This window comes from Vespula vulgaris, chromosome 15 (genome assembly GCF_905475345.1).
Source record: "Vespula vulgaris chromosome 15, iyVesVulg1.1, whole genome shotgun sequence".
In the NCBI taxonomy this organism is placed as follows: Eukaryota; Metazoa; Arthropoda; class Insecta; order Hymenoptera; family Vespidae; genus Vespula; species Vespula vulgaris.
The window spans coordinates 2,207,791-2,223,809 of NC_066600.1; the positions used below are offsets into that span (position 1 = coordinate 2,207,791).

Here is a 16,019-nt window from a genome sequence, read left to right on the forward strand (position 1 = left end):
TTTTATGTACGAAAAAAAAAAAAATTATTCGCCGAAATTTTCTTTTCAATCTTTTTATTCGCTCGAAAAAAAGATCGAAAATTCGGGATTAGATAAAAAATGCGGTAGAAGCATATAAATGTTTTATATTTTGTTCTTTTTATAGAATACATTGATATATAATGTACTTCTATCCAGTTGACACAAATCTAATGTAAAAATATATGTGAAAGTATTTCATTCTTTTTATATTACTACAAAGATCATAAATATTTTAAAGATTGTAAAGATAGTTGTTATAATTATCTTACACTCATACTCTTTTACCAGTCGGATTAATATTGGAATATACACAGTCGTATGATATTTACATATAATATAACGATTACAAAACTAAGAAAAATACTGGGTTGATTAACGTGAATACTTCTTGAGTGACTTTTTGACAATATCATATCAAAATATAATGCAAGTATTCTGAATGATTTATAAATTATTAAAAAATTTTAATTAAATCTGTCCTTACACATAAACATAAATATATTAATTTGCACTTTCGCATGCATCGATCCAATCGTTATATACATCCAATGGTTCAGATAGAAGATTTATCGTGGTTTGAAAATCTTCTAAACAAACTCTACATGTAATTCTTGCTGTACTCCGAGATTTATCCCTGAAAATGAATGAAAATTGTTATAAGAAAAAATGCCCTGACATAAATGTTATTTGTAATTAAAATAATCTTACTTACATTTTAACATCGCATGATTTTTCGTGATTACAAAAAGGACAATTAAATTGTGTGTCCAAGGGTTGTATAGCTTTTTTTTTACTTGGTGGCTTTCGTTTACTCTTCCTACGTCCCATTTTGACTTATATTTTTTTAGAAAAAGCCCTATGTAATATTTTTTACATAGAATTACAAGCAATTATTTATGCTATTGCTTGGTTATGTCTCTTAATACGTTCACCACGTGAGGCGTGACAGATAAATGCGAAATATTCGTCGAAGAGAAATGGGCTCACCTACTTGTGCTATTCTCGATTGTCCCCACTCAAAGTATCTTTTGTCTGATATTTCGGAAATCAAAAGAGTAATACACAACACATTCTTTATTTAAAGCCGATACACAATTGTATCAAAAAAGTGATAGAAAAACAACACTTTAAAACATTGAATAGTACTATTATGACAAAATAAATTAACAAATATAATTGTAATACGTTTGATTAAAAATTTGTGATTATATGATTTACTTAATAATTAACAAAAAATTATATAAAAACATGAATCCACGTATTCACTATCTTCACTAATCATTGATTATTTTATGATATAACAAGTTGCATTGAAAATTTGCTTTGAAGATATACACATACGATTTTCCCGCCATCTTTATTTAGTTTAGTTATATCATTTGATCGTACGACATTTGTGTTGTATCAGTCGCGTTGATAACATTTGCGATGAATGATTTTAAAGTGTATATATCTTTATATATGATTTTCAATCACACAATAATAGTAAATAAACACATAGTATTTGTAACCTAAATATTCGACAGAGAATTCTCAATACCATTTGCAACGGCGAGAGAAGCGGATGTTGTTTACCAAGTACTCAGAGTGGATAAGGAACCTCCGAGATCTGGTGTTAGTAAAAATATAGAACAGAAAGATAATCTTTTACAAATGTAAGTGATAATATATTATTCGATTTTATATTGTAACAATTAAATTTATATTTATATTATACTATTATTTCAGATCGTTTTTCAGTACAGAAATACGTAAACTTCGTGTTGGTATTACATCTTTCTTCGACAGTTTAACCTTAATTACAGAAACTATACAACAATTTGGACCACCAGAATCTGTGTATGATTATTATTAGTTTTTAAGATATTTCGTTTAAATGTAAGAATTGTTTATCTGTTTATGTATTAAAAAAGAAACAGAATGGAACATACACCTGCACCGTATGCACCCAGAGCAGTTTATGGGTATGCTATGTATATAGGATTTAACTTACTTTTTCTACTTTATCTCATATGGTCTGTTGTCCCTGATTACATTTTAAAAGACTACTTAGGTTTATCATATTATCCATCCAAATATTGGGCTATTGCAATTCCTGTTTGGGCTTTAACGGCTCTCGCTACATTTGCATTTATCATTTATCCTGCTATTAATTTATTAATGACTCCCGATATCGATGATATTAGAACCATTACCGATAATTATGCGCAACATAGAAAAGAAACTATTCCTGGTGGTGTACCTCCTGTTTTTGATATACCCATAACAGAAGTTTGTAGACAATTATATTTATCTAAAGAAATTAAACTTAAGCGTAATTAAAATGATTTTATATATTTACACAAATTTCAGAAAGAAAGTTTATTAAAAAATCATAACAAATATATTAAATAGAATTCAATATATAGAAGAATTAAAAATTTTCAGTTTTTTTTCAGTTCAATTCTATCGTGCATGAGGTAACCTAACTTTTTTCTGATATAATCATTAATTTAAAGAATCTATTGAAGTGAATTATTAAGTATAAAAAAATGATTATCAAGGTCTTAATCCATAGAAATAGTCTTCAGGTACTAATGAAAGATTAAAATAAAATAAAATTATTCGATGTATCTATGAAGTAGTTAATCAATGATTTCTATATATAAACATTCGTAGGATAAAATTAATTATTTACGTATCTATAGAGTAGTTAGTCAATGATCTCTTGTAAACATTAGTAGGATAAAACTAATCGTTTACGTATCTATAGAGTAGTTAGTCAATGATCACTTGTAAACATTCGTAGGATAAAACTAATTGTTTACGTATCTATAGAGTAGTTTGTCAATGATCAAAACTCGGCCATTGACGAATTTCTTCGCAGATCTAGTTGTATCGTTGACAAACTACTGCGTAGACGTTACGTGAATTATTCACAATATATAACTTTTATATATAAAATCTTTTTATAGATTACTATATTTGTATAATTTACATTTTTCGACAAGAAGTAACCAATAAACGAATGTTGAATATAATAGTGAACTTAACTGGGAATCTGCCTTAAGATTGCGTTTGTTCCTGGAATGTTTGTGATACACCGTAGAATAGTAAATATCGTTTTTCATAAAATTTATTTGCTTGACATAAGCTTTACATTAAAACTTTGAAAGTTTGATTTATTTTCATTTATTTATAAAATACTTGCAGAAAATTTATCATTCCTTGATAAGCAATTAAAATTATACCGAGGTCTCTTTTGATATAATATTGTTTATAATACTTGTGTGATTGATCAAGATTGAAATATATATATTTTTATATTAAATATTATTGTGAATGGAGCAATTACGTAAGAGAACTCGTGTTGGAAGAAATAAAGAAAAAAATAAAGATGAAAATACCAAGAATTATAAAAATATTTCCAAATCATGGCAAAAGTTAACCTATGATGTATTGTGTATTATTTTTAAATATTTAAATGGTTTGGATTTGTCTAATGCATCACAGGTTTGCAGGTATAATTATAACAAGCATTTATATGACAATGAAAGGTTTATTTACAAAATAAGCTTAGTATATATTAAAACATTTTTCATGATTATAGATCTTGGTTAGAAGTAGCAAATAGTGAAAAAAGAACGAGAGGTCCATCATGTTTTATAAGAAGCACGAGAGAAATGAGATATACGTCGTCTAGTTGGGATGGTGTAAAAAAAGAAATTATAGAATGTTCAACAGTTAAACCTAGTTTAAGTGTTTTTTTTACTGTTGGAAATGAAGGTTCACTTTCACAAAGTATGTTTGATTATAGATCGATTCATGAAATATTGTTACTTAAGGTATTTTGATTTTTTTTAAGGATGTCATTGTGATTATTTACCATCTAATTGTGACTCCATATCATTGAACACTTATGGGGTTGTGATAAATAATGCAGAATCTGAGGAAGACAGTGAAAATATTGTATGCATGTTTTTTCCGGAGGTACCTAATATAAAAATTTCAACACTTACTTTTAATGTGTATGATTGGAAGAATTTGAAAGAAACATATTGTGATCAGCTAAAAAGTGAGTTTGAGACTCCTTTCAATAATGATTGTCGTAAGACCAGCTGTTTGATCTTATTGTGCGATTGGAGTGGTCGTTCTATAGCATTGAGTCTATTGAAATCTTCAAAAAACTGGTAATATTTCAAATATTTAGTATACATAATTTTACATTTACAAAGACTATACATTGTATTGTACACGAATATCTAGAATTTGTCTTTTTATGTAGGTTTCCAAATAAAAGAGCTTCTATATGGGGTGGAATTGCTAAAAATTTATCAGTTTGTACTTCTATAAATAATGCTCGTGTATGTAAAAACAGCGCGAATTGCGTTGCTATTATAATAAGTGGTATACAAATGCGAACATGTTCTGTACTTTTGGATGCAAACTGTAATACTAAAGAAAGGGTTGAAGATAAATTAAGGACCTTTAAAGACAGTGTACAGTTGAAAAAACATTCTATAGGATTCATGTTCGCTTGTTGTGTACGTGGTACGAATACGTTTAAGGAACGTAATGTAGAATCAACTATATTTAAAGGATTTTTTCCAAGAGTGCCATTAGTTGGATGTTTTGGTGATGGAGAATTTGGAAGAAAACTTTTAAATGGTTTGTAAAATGTCTAAAAAAAACAGTAATTAATTTATAAGTATATGTAAAATTATTTGCTTGTATGATTATTTCAGAAACGTGTAAAAGAAAACGTGTTAAATGGTATAACTCTGAGTCTACAGCATTTATGATACTCACATATAATTAAATATTTAATGGAAATGATGGTTGGTGTTATTATTAAGCAGATATATATAACTCTTGTCTATATTTTAACGAAATGTACATAGAGCATTTTAATAATAAAATATGTGAAAAGAGAAGGAAAGTATATATATATATATATATATATATATATATATATATATATATATATATATAAAATGATGTCATTCTATTCGTATTATTCTTATATTAATTGCAATTTATCATTGTATTTATTGTATGTATGTCACATGTTTAATTAATCAGTATTGTTAAGAGATAAGTTTTCAAGAATATTCTCTACACATGGCATGCCTATTATATATTTATTTTTATCATACACAATGAATTATTTAGATCTTTATGTATTGTAAAATATAATTTAGGATCTGGTTCAAAAAATGGTACGTGATTAATTAGTTATGATCAATGATATTGCAGGATTTCTTGATTTAGATTATAAAGTATTACAAAAAACAAAGTTTATAATACATGAATGGAAATTTTTTTAGAGTTCAGACTCTAGAAAAAAATCAACTCTTAGTGAATATATGATTTTCACAAAAGTCAATCTTTCATATTCTAATTAGTACATATCTCAGCTCACCAATTTATACTATTTCGCGTAAATGATTAATACTTTCGATTATTTTACATTTATTTAAACAATGTAGAATGTACATTGAGTAGAACTAATAATTAAAAAATAATCTATTTGTTTAAACGTTACAAAGCTCTTAACACAAGTTAAATATAACATAATTTTAATCAGTATAAATAATTTATACTTTAGATTATTTTATAATTATTAAAACTATGTATAATGTATACGGAGTATAATAAAGTAATATTTAAACGATTGAGTTCGTATTCTCGTGCATTTCGAGTAAACATAAATGCTCTATTCTTTTATGACTCAGTATAAATAATATTAATTATTTTACATTCATTTAACAATATACAATATACATGGAGTATATGTAAATATTTCAACAACAATCGATATAAAACAATTATTTTGATAATAAAGTAGATACCTTTGTTACCGACTAATGGCAGTCTAGAGGACTAGTTTTATAACCAATTAGTAATGAAATTTCCTATTACATTGTTCGTCGGTAAGGTAGATTTGTTTGCTTAAGAAAAAAAGCCGGCTCATGGTAAAAACAAGTGTTAGAGTAGTAATAGTGTCTAGTGTAGTAATAGAGATAGTAATGTAGTAATAATAATATTAATAATAATATGTGAATGAGTCAATGAGTCAATGATTGTTTGTCAGATAAAACAGAGTTCTACTATTACTGACTTTTGTTTGGTTGGTAAAAGATAGGACATATTTAGTTTTTTATTTTCAGTTTAGTTTGGAAAGCAAAGAATACACAACTTTTTATGAACGATCAGTAATGACAGAGAGCAGAATTTGTTTTGAAGAATACAGATGGCGCAGTTAGTTGCAGGAGTCAGTGAATCCTGGACCGATCTAGCAAGACTGCGACAATTTAATAGGCGAGAATTTATTTAAATACCTTCAAAACGAATCATCGTAATCAATGACCTATTCTGACATATCTGACAGCCGCTATATAATTTCAATATTTTTTTGACAATTATTTTAATTTACTTCCCGAATTATTTTAATTATTAGAATAATATACAAGTTCCCCCAATAAAATAATTTTTAAGTAGTATTTAATGGTATTTCAAATCTCTAATGGAATATTTAATTATATTAACAATTAACAAGTAGTTTATCAAGGATTCACAATTTGTCTATGATGTATATGGTATGATGTTACGTTCATTGATTAACTATTTCGTAGAATGATATTTTCATTTTATTTACCATTTTGATTAGATATTAATTTAAGAAAAAAGAAAGATATATTTATAGATTAACCTCAGGTGGAATAAACGAATCGATCGATGAAATTGGAATCATAAATCGATATTGAAATCGGCGAGAATAAAGAAATTCTTTGATACTCTTCCGTTGCTTGTTTTCAAGGTGGCTTCGCCCTTATATCGTAAAATCGGCGACGTGTACCGAAGGGTGATCAATAACCGTCAATATGCAGGACGACGTTTTAATAAGAGTGTAAGCTGGAGATCCCGGGGCCCAGTTTTATAGCTCCGCGACACAGGACGTCACTTCGGCGCTCTTACTGCCGTCTCTTTATTACCAACCATCTCTTTTTGGTCCCTCCTTTTCCTCCCCCTCTCTCTTTCTCTCACTCCCTCTCTCTTTCTTTTTCTCCCTCTCTTTCTCTCTCTCTCTCCCTCTCTCTTTCTTTCTTACTTTCTCTCTATTTTGCGTTACCACCCCGCGTCTCCTTGTGCAAATTTATTATTTATAAAGTAAAAGGAGCTTGCGCTGGGGCGTGCTTTAACTTCGCCATGCGACTTTACGCCCGGCAGCAAAAGTCACGAAAGTCTGGGGACCGGACGTGGCAGGACTTTCGCGCTTCTCCTTCTTCTTCGTCTGCTTCGGTTCCTTTTTGTTTAGAAGAAATAGGTGCTTGGTGTATTATATATAAACTTCAGATGTACATCTTCTATGAAATATTTTAGTGTTACGAAAGATATGAAATTGAAAGAAGAAGAATGTTTAATACGTAATATATCTAGATATTTATTGCGATGTATTATTTTTTATATTTGCTTAAGTATAATGTTAATAAGGAAAATATAAAAAATTCTTTCGAGATAGATCACAGATACGTACATATGCAGACAATATAATAGTATGTAAAAGTCATGGTTTTAAGTTCCTCTCAAAGTTTTCCTCGCTAAACGCACAGATATATACGTACTTATGTATACACATACGCTTATGCGAATGAAACTTTTGTCTTACTTTTGTCTTATGTAAATTTGCCTTTCGTCAAGGTATCGGCGCACCTTCGAAAGATACATTAGGTATATCGTAGTCCATTGAATTCGATTATTATCAGAGAGGATCCGCTTAATATATCTATCCATATATCTATGTATCTATCTATCTACTGGTAGACACTATGAAAATCATTATTATCACAGTGACACGGTAAATCGAGGAAATTCATTTATCTCTCGAGTGTAGAGAAAGGATATCATATGGCCAATGTGCTTGCCAGTAGAATCTATCGATTATTAAATGTATTCCTGTATTTAATGATACCGATTAGATTAGTGTAAAAGCATTGGATTACTTGGAGTGGGGACATCTGTTCCTGTTCGAGTCTATCTATCAGTTTGATCTTTTTCTTTTCGTATATAGAGTAAGTTCAGATTTGTACGATCAAAATAAGTTGAAATTTAATGAAACAAATTTCATTTCATTCGGTTTCAATAGGTACGTTTATGAATCTACAAAAATTTACTGAATAATTGTTTCTTATGTAAATCTAACTATTAATAAGTATATGTGTGTATGTATATTAATATATATATATATATATATATATATATATATATATGTAATATAGGAAAAAAATTTTCGTATTTCCTTGGAAAACGATGGACGAAGAGTGCGAGTAAATGTATTTCGGAGGATCGTGCTGGGAGCCATGCTTCCTGGCTATGCCAGAGTAAACTTTGACTCTGCAGGTTCGTATCAAGGTAAACACCTTCTTAATGCTACCAAGATTGCTCGATGCAACGCACTACTACGTGGCTAAGTCCGAAACGCGTACATAGCTGTCTTCTTCGGGTAACTCATGTAAATTAAGTTGTGCGTCAAATTCACGTAGCAAAGTGAGAGATATTCGAAACAAGAAAGGAAAAAGAAAAAGAAGAAGAAGCGAGGAAAAACAATCTTCAGTCTTTCGAAAAACTGTTAAATACAGAAATTTTAGAAAATTTCAAGATATATGAATCAGCGATAGCATGTCTCTCTCTCTCTTTCTCTCTCATGAGATTTTTATTTTCATTTCTTAAATACTATAGAAGATATTTTAAAAATTGATTCGTATATAATATCTACATACCGCAGATGTTGAGACGTTATGGATGACGAGTTTAGAAAAAAGAAACATTAGATAAGTAGAAAGAAGGGAAGAAGGAGAAGAAGAAAGGAAAAGATCGAAGAGAGTCGAACGTGCACGCATTTAATCGATAATCGCTGGCAAGTGGTTTCGTTTCGAAAAGGGTACGCCGGATACGCATCTGCGAGGTATCATCAGTGCCGGCTACAAAAGGGCGATCCATCATGTCTCGACAATCCAACTTCGAAATTGTTCGGTCATCTCCTTCTTCGGGCCGTGCGTGCAATTATAATGGAGATTAACAGCGTGCCGAAACGTTTTTTCTTTTTCCTTCTTCTTTTTTTTTATTCACGCCTGTGTGAATCGTTCGGTGGATCATTCACACAAAAATCTTACGTTTAAATATCGAATAGAATATCTATATTTCTCTTGCAACTTATTTACAACGATAAATAAATTTTACTTTTATTCAAGATATAATTCATCATTATATCTTGACGAGCATCGAACTCTGTTAGACATACGATATAGGTATCAAGACAAGCTTATTCGATTTTCCGCTTACAATGTGTATGCGGTTGTTGAAATATCATTGTGCTCTGTTCATTGGGTATGAACTATGTCAGATTATTGGTACTAGATAGAGGAACCGTCTTATACCACGAGATTAAAGATAAATCATCTTACTCTGGCCTCGCGATGAAATCTATTTGAAATTATCTTTCCTAACAATTACATGCTATCTGTATTGTGTTAAGATTTGATTTCTTTTTGAAATTTACTTTTCCGAAGCTACTCAAAAGATTTTAATCGGGGTAACGATCGATCGGAAGAAAATGCGTATGGATCTTGAAAGAGAAATTGAAGAGAAAAAGAAAAAGAAAGATAGAAAGATACATGAGAGAGATAGAGATAGAGAGAAAAAGAGAGAAAGAGAGCGCGATAGAACATATAACGAGCTAGGAGAGGAGACAAAGAGAAAGAACGGGGAAAGGATTACGGTGCGTCAGCAGCGATGACTGAACGGCCGGTAATCGCCGGTGCGCGCTCTAATATTTCGAATAGTTCGCATTTACAATGGGCTTTATTGGCGGGAAAACTGAGGGTGCCTATTTTGAGCAAGCTGGGACATCCATCACGCGGTGTCAACGTGATTGTCTCTCGTAGCAGCGCGTAAAGCCGAAAGGAAAATTATTGACCATTTACGTTCATCGTTTTAAAGGGACGAAGATTCCTCGCGGCAAGAACTTTCTCAAAGATTTCTTCTTTCTTTCTTTCATCGATGAAGTGGATACTTCGTTCGTGAGTTAACGAGCTCTCTGATCACTGAACTTGACTGATCTTCACTAATCTGACTATGTAAAAAAAAAAAAAAAATTTCCCTAAGATTCCCAACGATTTTGTAAACTGTTCCCGGACAATATTATACCTGGCAAGCGAATTTAGCCACGAGCCGGCGCGACCACGTCTTCCCCCATTGTGTGTCGTATTCAAATGAGTTTTCTAATGCGTTTAGCCGGCGTCTCTGACGACGCGCGGCTACGTTAAAGACGCATTTTGCTACCGCCATCGGCCACCGTCATCGCTTAGACACACTGCACGTGAAAGAACCCTGTATGATGCGCTTGGTTATTTCACATAGTAAAGCTCTGAATATACTTATCCTAAAGAATATACAGAGATACCTTTTATTTTTCTCAATTTTCTACCTTATTTGTAAATATATTTCTGAAAGATACAAATCTATAGAGTAATGTATGGCATATCGGTAGATATCGTTGAGTTTGATCTTAGAGAAAATGAATAATTATTATCGATAATGTCGACGATATTTTAGCGATAAACTCGTTTTTCAAGTGATGCAATTTGTCAAATGACAATAAGTTGCATGATCGTTGGCAGTATCGTTTATATATATATATATATAAACTATATATATATAAACTATATATATAAACTATATACATACATACATACATACATGTATCCCTATATACTATACACCCCTAATTTTCTTGCCATCATCGACACGAGGTACACGTTATAGTATTATTAGATTAAAAATGATTTTCGTATCGATAGATTGCAAATGATTCAGGAGGATTTACGAGCGATCCGTAGAATCGGAAAACGTACCTACATAGGCACCGCGTCGTTGGTATCGCGTTAGCGCGTCGCACAATCGGGATGCAAGCTATACGTATATCGAAAGCGGCTATCCGTTTTATTTATCCGATAACACGCCATTATGGGCCAATCGCGAATGCTGCCGCCGCCGCCGGTAACGATTGGCTATTTATAATAACACGTGGCACACGGGTAATTAGCTACGCGCAAAGCCATGCCGAAAAATCGAACGCCGGCCCGCCGACGGAGAAAAATATTGCCTCTGCTTTTTCATTTATATCGTCAATAATCCCTCTATACACGTTATTCCCATTCTGTTTTATAAATTATTTCCCTTTTTTTTTTCTAACCATGGATAATCACTCTCATCTTATCTTTGATTTATTTGTTTATTTTTTGTTTGTTGTCACATGTGTTAGACAATTATTTCATTATATTTCATCTCTCTTTCTATTTTTACTTTTTATCATTTCTCCTTTTATCATCTAATAAATTATTTAATTTTATTCACTAATAGCTTAACGCCTAAGCAATAAAATTCAATAAAATATCTGCGTATCTGAGATTTATTCTTATCATACTAAAAAGATATTGATATTCATCATTATGATCATCTTTAACGTTCAATCATATACCTTGGATTCCAAGCGCGTAGACAGGTATCGCCTTTTAATTAAAACTCTTCACGCGAAGGACGTTTTATCGATGATGCTTCGCCGCTACGGGAAACGATAATTCTATCGGCCGTATTCGAGAGTCAAGAAAATGTTTTATAGACATCGTCGTCATCGTCGTCGTCATCCTCGCGTTAAAACGGTGCGGACTTTCAACAGTGTAGGTAATAACGCTTTATAGCTCAGTGAAAGCTATTCCACTGTATATATACTTAAGTTTTTACTTGACAAGTAGATATCAAAGTTGTACAAATTATTTCTGCTAAAACATATAGAATTGTAGATAATATTCAAAGCAATTTATTTCATTATATTTCGGATCTATTTCATACGTTTCTATCGGCTTTATTTGATTTCAAAAGTACTCTTCACAGACCCTTGGTACTCGGATAACTATACTACGTGGGTCCTGAGTTGAAGAATAAATCGAAGAGTCTCTCGTTTATTCCTGATTCACGAGGATATTCAGGATCGGCTTCGGAGGATTATACCGAGAATTTGCACGAGAGGATGAAAGGTGGATGGGGAGGACATAGAGAAAGCAAGAGAGAAAGAGAGAGAGAGATAGATAGATAGATAGATAGATAGATAGATAGAGAGAGAGAGAGAGAGAGAGAAGAGGGAAGGGTGAGCGGATGGAAAGTCTTGTCCATTGTATTGGCTCGGCACAATGCTTATCGACGGTGATTGCTCCATCGCGGAGAGAGAGTGAGAGAGAAAGAGAAAGAGAGAGAGAGGGAGAGAGAGAGTCCAACAGGGATGCTGCCTGCAAGGGTGGGATGCATACACAAGCACGGCTTTATCGGGTTATAAGCCATAATGCGCACGCACGTCGGCCACCTTCCTAGTGGGTTAACATTTCAATCTGGAAAATGTAAACGTGCTTCTATCTCTCTCTCTCTCTCTCTCTTGTCTCTCTCTCTTGTCTCTCTCTCTCTCTCTCTTGTCTCTCTCTCTTGTCTCTCTCTCTCTCTCTCTCTCACTTTGTCTGTTGTATCCGGCTCGTTTGCATACCTCGCTCCCGTTGTCCGTGCTCGCTCTTCGAACAAATTCGAGCGAGTATGCTCGCTCTTGCAAGCTTTTACGAATATCCGCTCGTTGGACATACGTGTAATAGCATGTTCGCACTTTTCGTCTCTTCGACATCTCTGCCATAGATCGGTAATATTTCTTCTCTTTTTTTTATTTATATATGTATATATATTTTATATATTTTTTCAAAATGTATCTACGTATACATATCTGTATTTGTTAATTATCTATTTTATACGATTAAGAATGATAGTAAGTGTATCGTGCTAAGTTTAGGGCTTGCAATTGAAACTGAAAACTACCGATGCCGCAAATACCAAATGGTCGACCGCTAAGGGTTAACCGCTTACTCGCACATCTGCGGTCGCGGTAAGCTCGTATGGTGGATTCTGCGGCGTCTGTCTTGGTAAGGACTTTGAAAATGACGACGGTCGGCTTATATAAGGGAAAGACGTCTAATTTGTTTTATTCCATATGAAGAGATTTAAATATATGATCATTGTAAAATATGTAGTGTATGTATGCACACATATATATGTGATTTTAAGATAAGAATATATAAATTTCTGTAAGTAATGATTTATAGGATGTCTCCATAATTTTAGATTATTATAAATAGTATCATTGCCAACACTTGAAGAAAGGATAAAAAATTCATCATGAAAGATTTAAAATAAATTTAAACGCATTTAAAAAATTCCTAAGTTCAAGGCGCAACGAAAAGGAAGAATTAGGGGTAGCTAGGTAGGTATACTTTGTACTAGATCGTAAGAGAGGAAAGAGAGATTTCCAGTAGAACGAATTCAACGTTGGCACACGTCGGTTCGCGGTGTTAGGTGAACAAAAATTGGCGCACTCTTTTACATCTCCCGTCAGAGGCTAAAATCTACCCTCGGCTTTCCGCGTGCCGGCGTGTAACAACGACGCGAGGCGCAAACAATGACGAGGGTTACGCAACGACGTCTATGCACGATGCATATACACACGTCGTGCGTGCACGCGCTGGCCAACCAAAGAGAAAGAGAGAGGGAGAGAGAGAGAGAGAGAGAGAGAGAGAGAGAGAGAGAGAGAGAGGATGGTGTTCAGGTCGAACAATGCGTATCACACGGCAGTCTGCCTGAAAATGTGCTGCAGCTCGTGTAAAACGAGAGAGAGAGAGAGAGAGAGAGAGAGAGAGAGAGAGAGAGAGAGAGAGAGAGAGAGAGAGAGAGAGAGAGGCAATGCGCATACTCATGAAGTTGAAACGTTTGGTAGGAGGAGGATCGAAGAAGATGGGATGAAAATTTTCGAGTAAAAGAGACGCTCGAGACGGTGCAAGTCAAAAGTAATTCAGTCATATTCTCTTTACGATATGCGTTTGGTTATTCTATTCGAATAAATAAATACGCACACACATACGTTCTTTAAAATATTCCTACACTTGATTGTATCAAAAATTGTATGCGAATGAAAGAAAAGAAAAAAGGGATAGAAAAAAGGAAAAAAATAGTCAATTCTCGTTGCCATGTTTGTCACAGCACTATTAATGGCTAGCTTGATTTATCATTATTATCGTCATCGTCGTCGTCGTCGTCGTCATCATCATCATCATCATCGTCATCATTATTACTACTACTATTATTATTATTATCATCATTATCATCATTATTATTATTATTATCATCATTATTATTATTATTATTATTATTATTATTATTAACAGTAGGATGAACAAGTCTGCGGAGAACGCGTGGCATCGAAACGTAATTAAGCGCACGAGTTTCCAAACGGGTCGCTCGCGTAAGAGAGAGAGATAAAGAGAAAGAGAGAGAGAGAGAGAGAGAGATAGAGAACAGTGTCGTGCGGACACCGCAGAGTCGCGGAATTTCACGTCGTGCCGCGGAGAACACAAGAGCGCAGTCACCGATCGGCATCGCGAGCGAACGCATCGAGGTGGTGCGAGCGTCGGCGCGTTTGTCCTTCATTACGCACGAAGGAAAGTGCAGTCATCGACGTGCATACCCGTAGGTATGCACACAGGGGCATTAGCTCCCCCAAAGCCAGCCGGTATTAATTCCACTAATTGGACGTGGTTTGGGTCGAGGCAAACATCGGTCCCCCTACCGATCGAGGGCCGCCTTCTAGTTGGACGGCGGACATCGATCTCATGATCGATCGCTTTCAAGAGACAAAGAACGATTCTCGCGTTATCTCGGATGACCGAACGACTGAGCGAATGAACGAGCGAGTTTGTCTTTTGGAAGGTCGATTCTATTTCATTTTCTTTCTTTTATTTCTACGTAGGAATCAGACTCGAATACGAGTAATGTATCTTCTCTTTGTTTTTTTTTAAGATTTCTTCTTTTTTTAGGATTCAGAATTACAATGAAAATAAATGAATGAGACAGGTTGCATCAATTTTTTATTTCCAAGTACACCCGCCTATCTATCGATATATTTGAAAATACATTTTTAATGGACGATACGAAAATGTCCTACATTTTCTTTCCTTTTTTTTCAATTTTTTTTTCTCGCACGTAACACGATAAAAACTACATATATTGTCATGGTTAAAGATAAAGGGTCTTGCGAAAAAGAAGAAGAAAAAAAAAGTATCCTAAGGTAAAACAGCGAATATTTAGCGGATAATTTAGCCCCTTCTGAGGTCTAATGATGCGCGTGAAGAGAGACAAAGCGAACAGGGATTTTGGAAAGAAACGTTGTGTCCTTTTCGTGTTGGTCGACCGGTCGAATCGCGAGTTAGCCCTTTTCGCTCGAGCGCCAACGGTCAATGAACGTTAGGCCCATCGGGGTCTCCCGTTTCGTTCGGGGTTGGACGAGGTCAAGGGATCAGCTGCGGTCGGCGAACGTATGCGCGAAGTTACGGAATATACGTACACTCTCTCTCTCTCTCTTTCTATCTCACTCTTTCAAACACAAATAGACACCTACACGAATGTAACGAAGGCGAGGAGAGGGTCTCTCCTTCATCGGTAGATCTAGGTCACCGGGCCGATGAGGGGATGACCGGCCAAAAGAGAAGAGGAGGAGGAGGAGAAGGGGTGGAGGCTAGTACGTCGCCCTCTTCCTTTCTCTCCCATCGACTCTTGAAACATCTATGACAAGATAATCGGACCAGGCTTCTGCCTCTCCCTCTTTCTTGCCAACGCATTCGCCTTCTTTCATTGGATTTCTCAGAAGTTAGTCCGACTTTTGAAACGTTTTTTTTTCAAGAGAAACAAACATTTCCATTTATTTCGAATAATTATTGTTTCCTCTTTAGGATTAGACAGTCGCGTGCATCGAAAAATAATCGATTTTCTTACCTCAGCTTTTGGAAATTAGATTGAGGAAACATCAGTGTAATAGAAGAAGCACGATCTAATTAGATCTAACTAGGGAGAAGAAAATTTCTTTTTCTTATTTTTTC

The 16,019-nt window shown here is 33.8% G+C and overlaps 4 protein-coding genes across 5 annotated transcripts; 3 read left to right on the forward strand and 1 right to left on the reverse strand.

The window, feature by feature from the left end:
• Positions 1 to 108: 108 nt before the first annotated feature.
• On the reverse strand, positions 109 to 1,088 carry LOC127069491 (transcription elongation factor 1 homolog). The gene is made up of 2 exons (XM_051006578.1): positions 734 to 1,088; positions 109 to 655 (listed from the first exon to the last, which is right to left on the reverse strand). The coding sequence occupies exons 1-2, from the start codon at positions 847 to 849 to the stop codon at positions 523 to 525; spliced, it is 249 nt and encodes an 82-aa protein (XP_050862535.1). The 5' UTR covers positions 850 to 1,088; the 3' UTR covers positions 109 to 522.
• Positions 1,089 to 1,306: 218 nt separating this feature from the next.
• LOC127069490 (EKC/KEOPS complex subunit LAGE3) lies at positions 1,307 to 2,069 on the forward strand. Its single transcript, XM_051006577.1, has 3 exons — positions 1,307 to 1,466; positions 1,548 to 1,676; positions 1,750 to 2,069. The coding sequence occupies exons 1-3, from the start codon at positions 1,450 to 1,452 to the stop codon at positions 1,874 to 1,876; spliced, it is 273 nt and encodes a 90-aa protein (XP_050862534.1). The 5' UTR covers positions 1,307 to 1,449; the 3' UTR covers positions 1,877 to 2,069.
• LOC127069486 (phosphatidylinositol N-acetylglucosaminyltransferase subunit P) lies at positions 1,942 to 2,443 on the forward strand. Its single transcript, XM_051006572.1, has one exon. The coding sequence runs from the start codon at positions 1,942 to 1,944 to the stop codon at positions 2,341 to 2,343; it is 402 nt and encodes a 133-aa protein (XP_050862529.1). The 3' UTR covers positions 2,344 to 2,443.
• A 148-nt stretch (positions 2,444 to 2,591) lies between these two features.
• Positions 2,592 to 4,833, forward strand: LOC127069466 (F-box only protein 22-like). Of its 2 annotated transcripts, XM_051006538.1 has the most exons (6): positions 2,592 to 3,113; positions 3,214 to 3,521; positions 3,611 to 3,801; positions 3,866 to 4,190; positions 4,286 to 4,668; positions 4,746 to 4,833. In XM_051006538.1, the coding sequence occupies exons 2-6, from the start codon at positions 3,343 to 3,345 to the stop codon at positions 4,817 to 4,819; spliced, it is 1,152 nt and encodes a 383-aa protein (XP_050862495.1). In that variant the 5' UTR covers positions 2,592 to 3,113; positions 3,214 to 3,342; the 3' UTR covers positions 4,820 to 4,833. The 2 variants fall into 2 exon arrangements, with proteins under 2 accessions (XP_050862495.1, XP_050862496.1); XM_051006539.1 differs by having other exon boundaries at positions 2,592 to 3,521; positions 3,611 to 3,786.
• Positions 4,834 to 16,019: the final 11,186 nt, after the last annotated feature.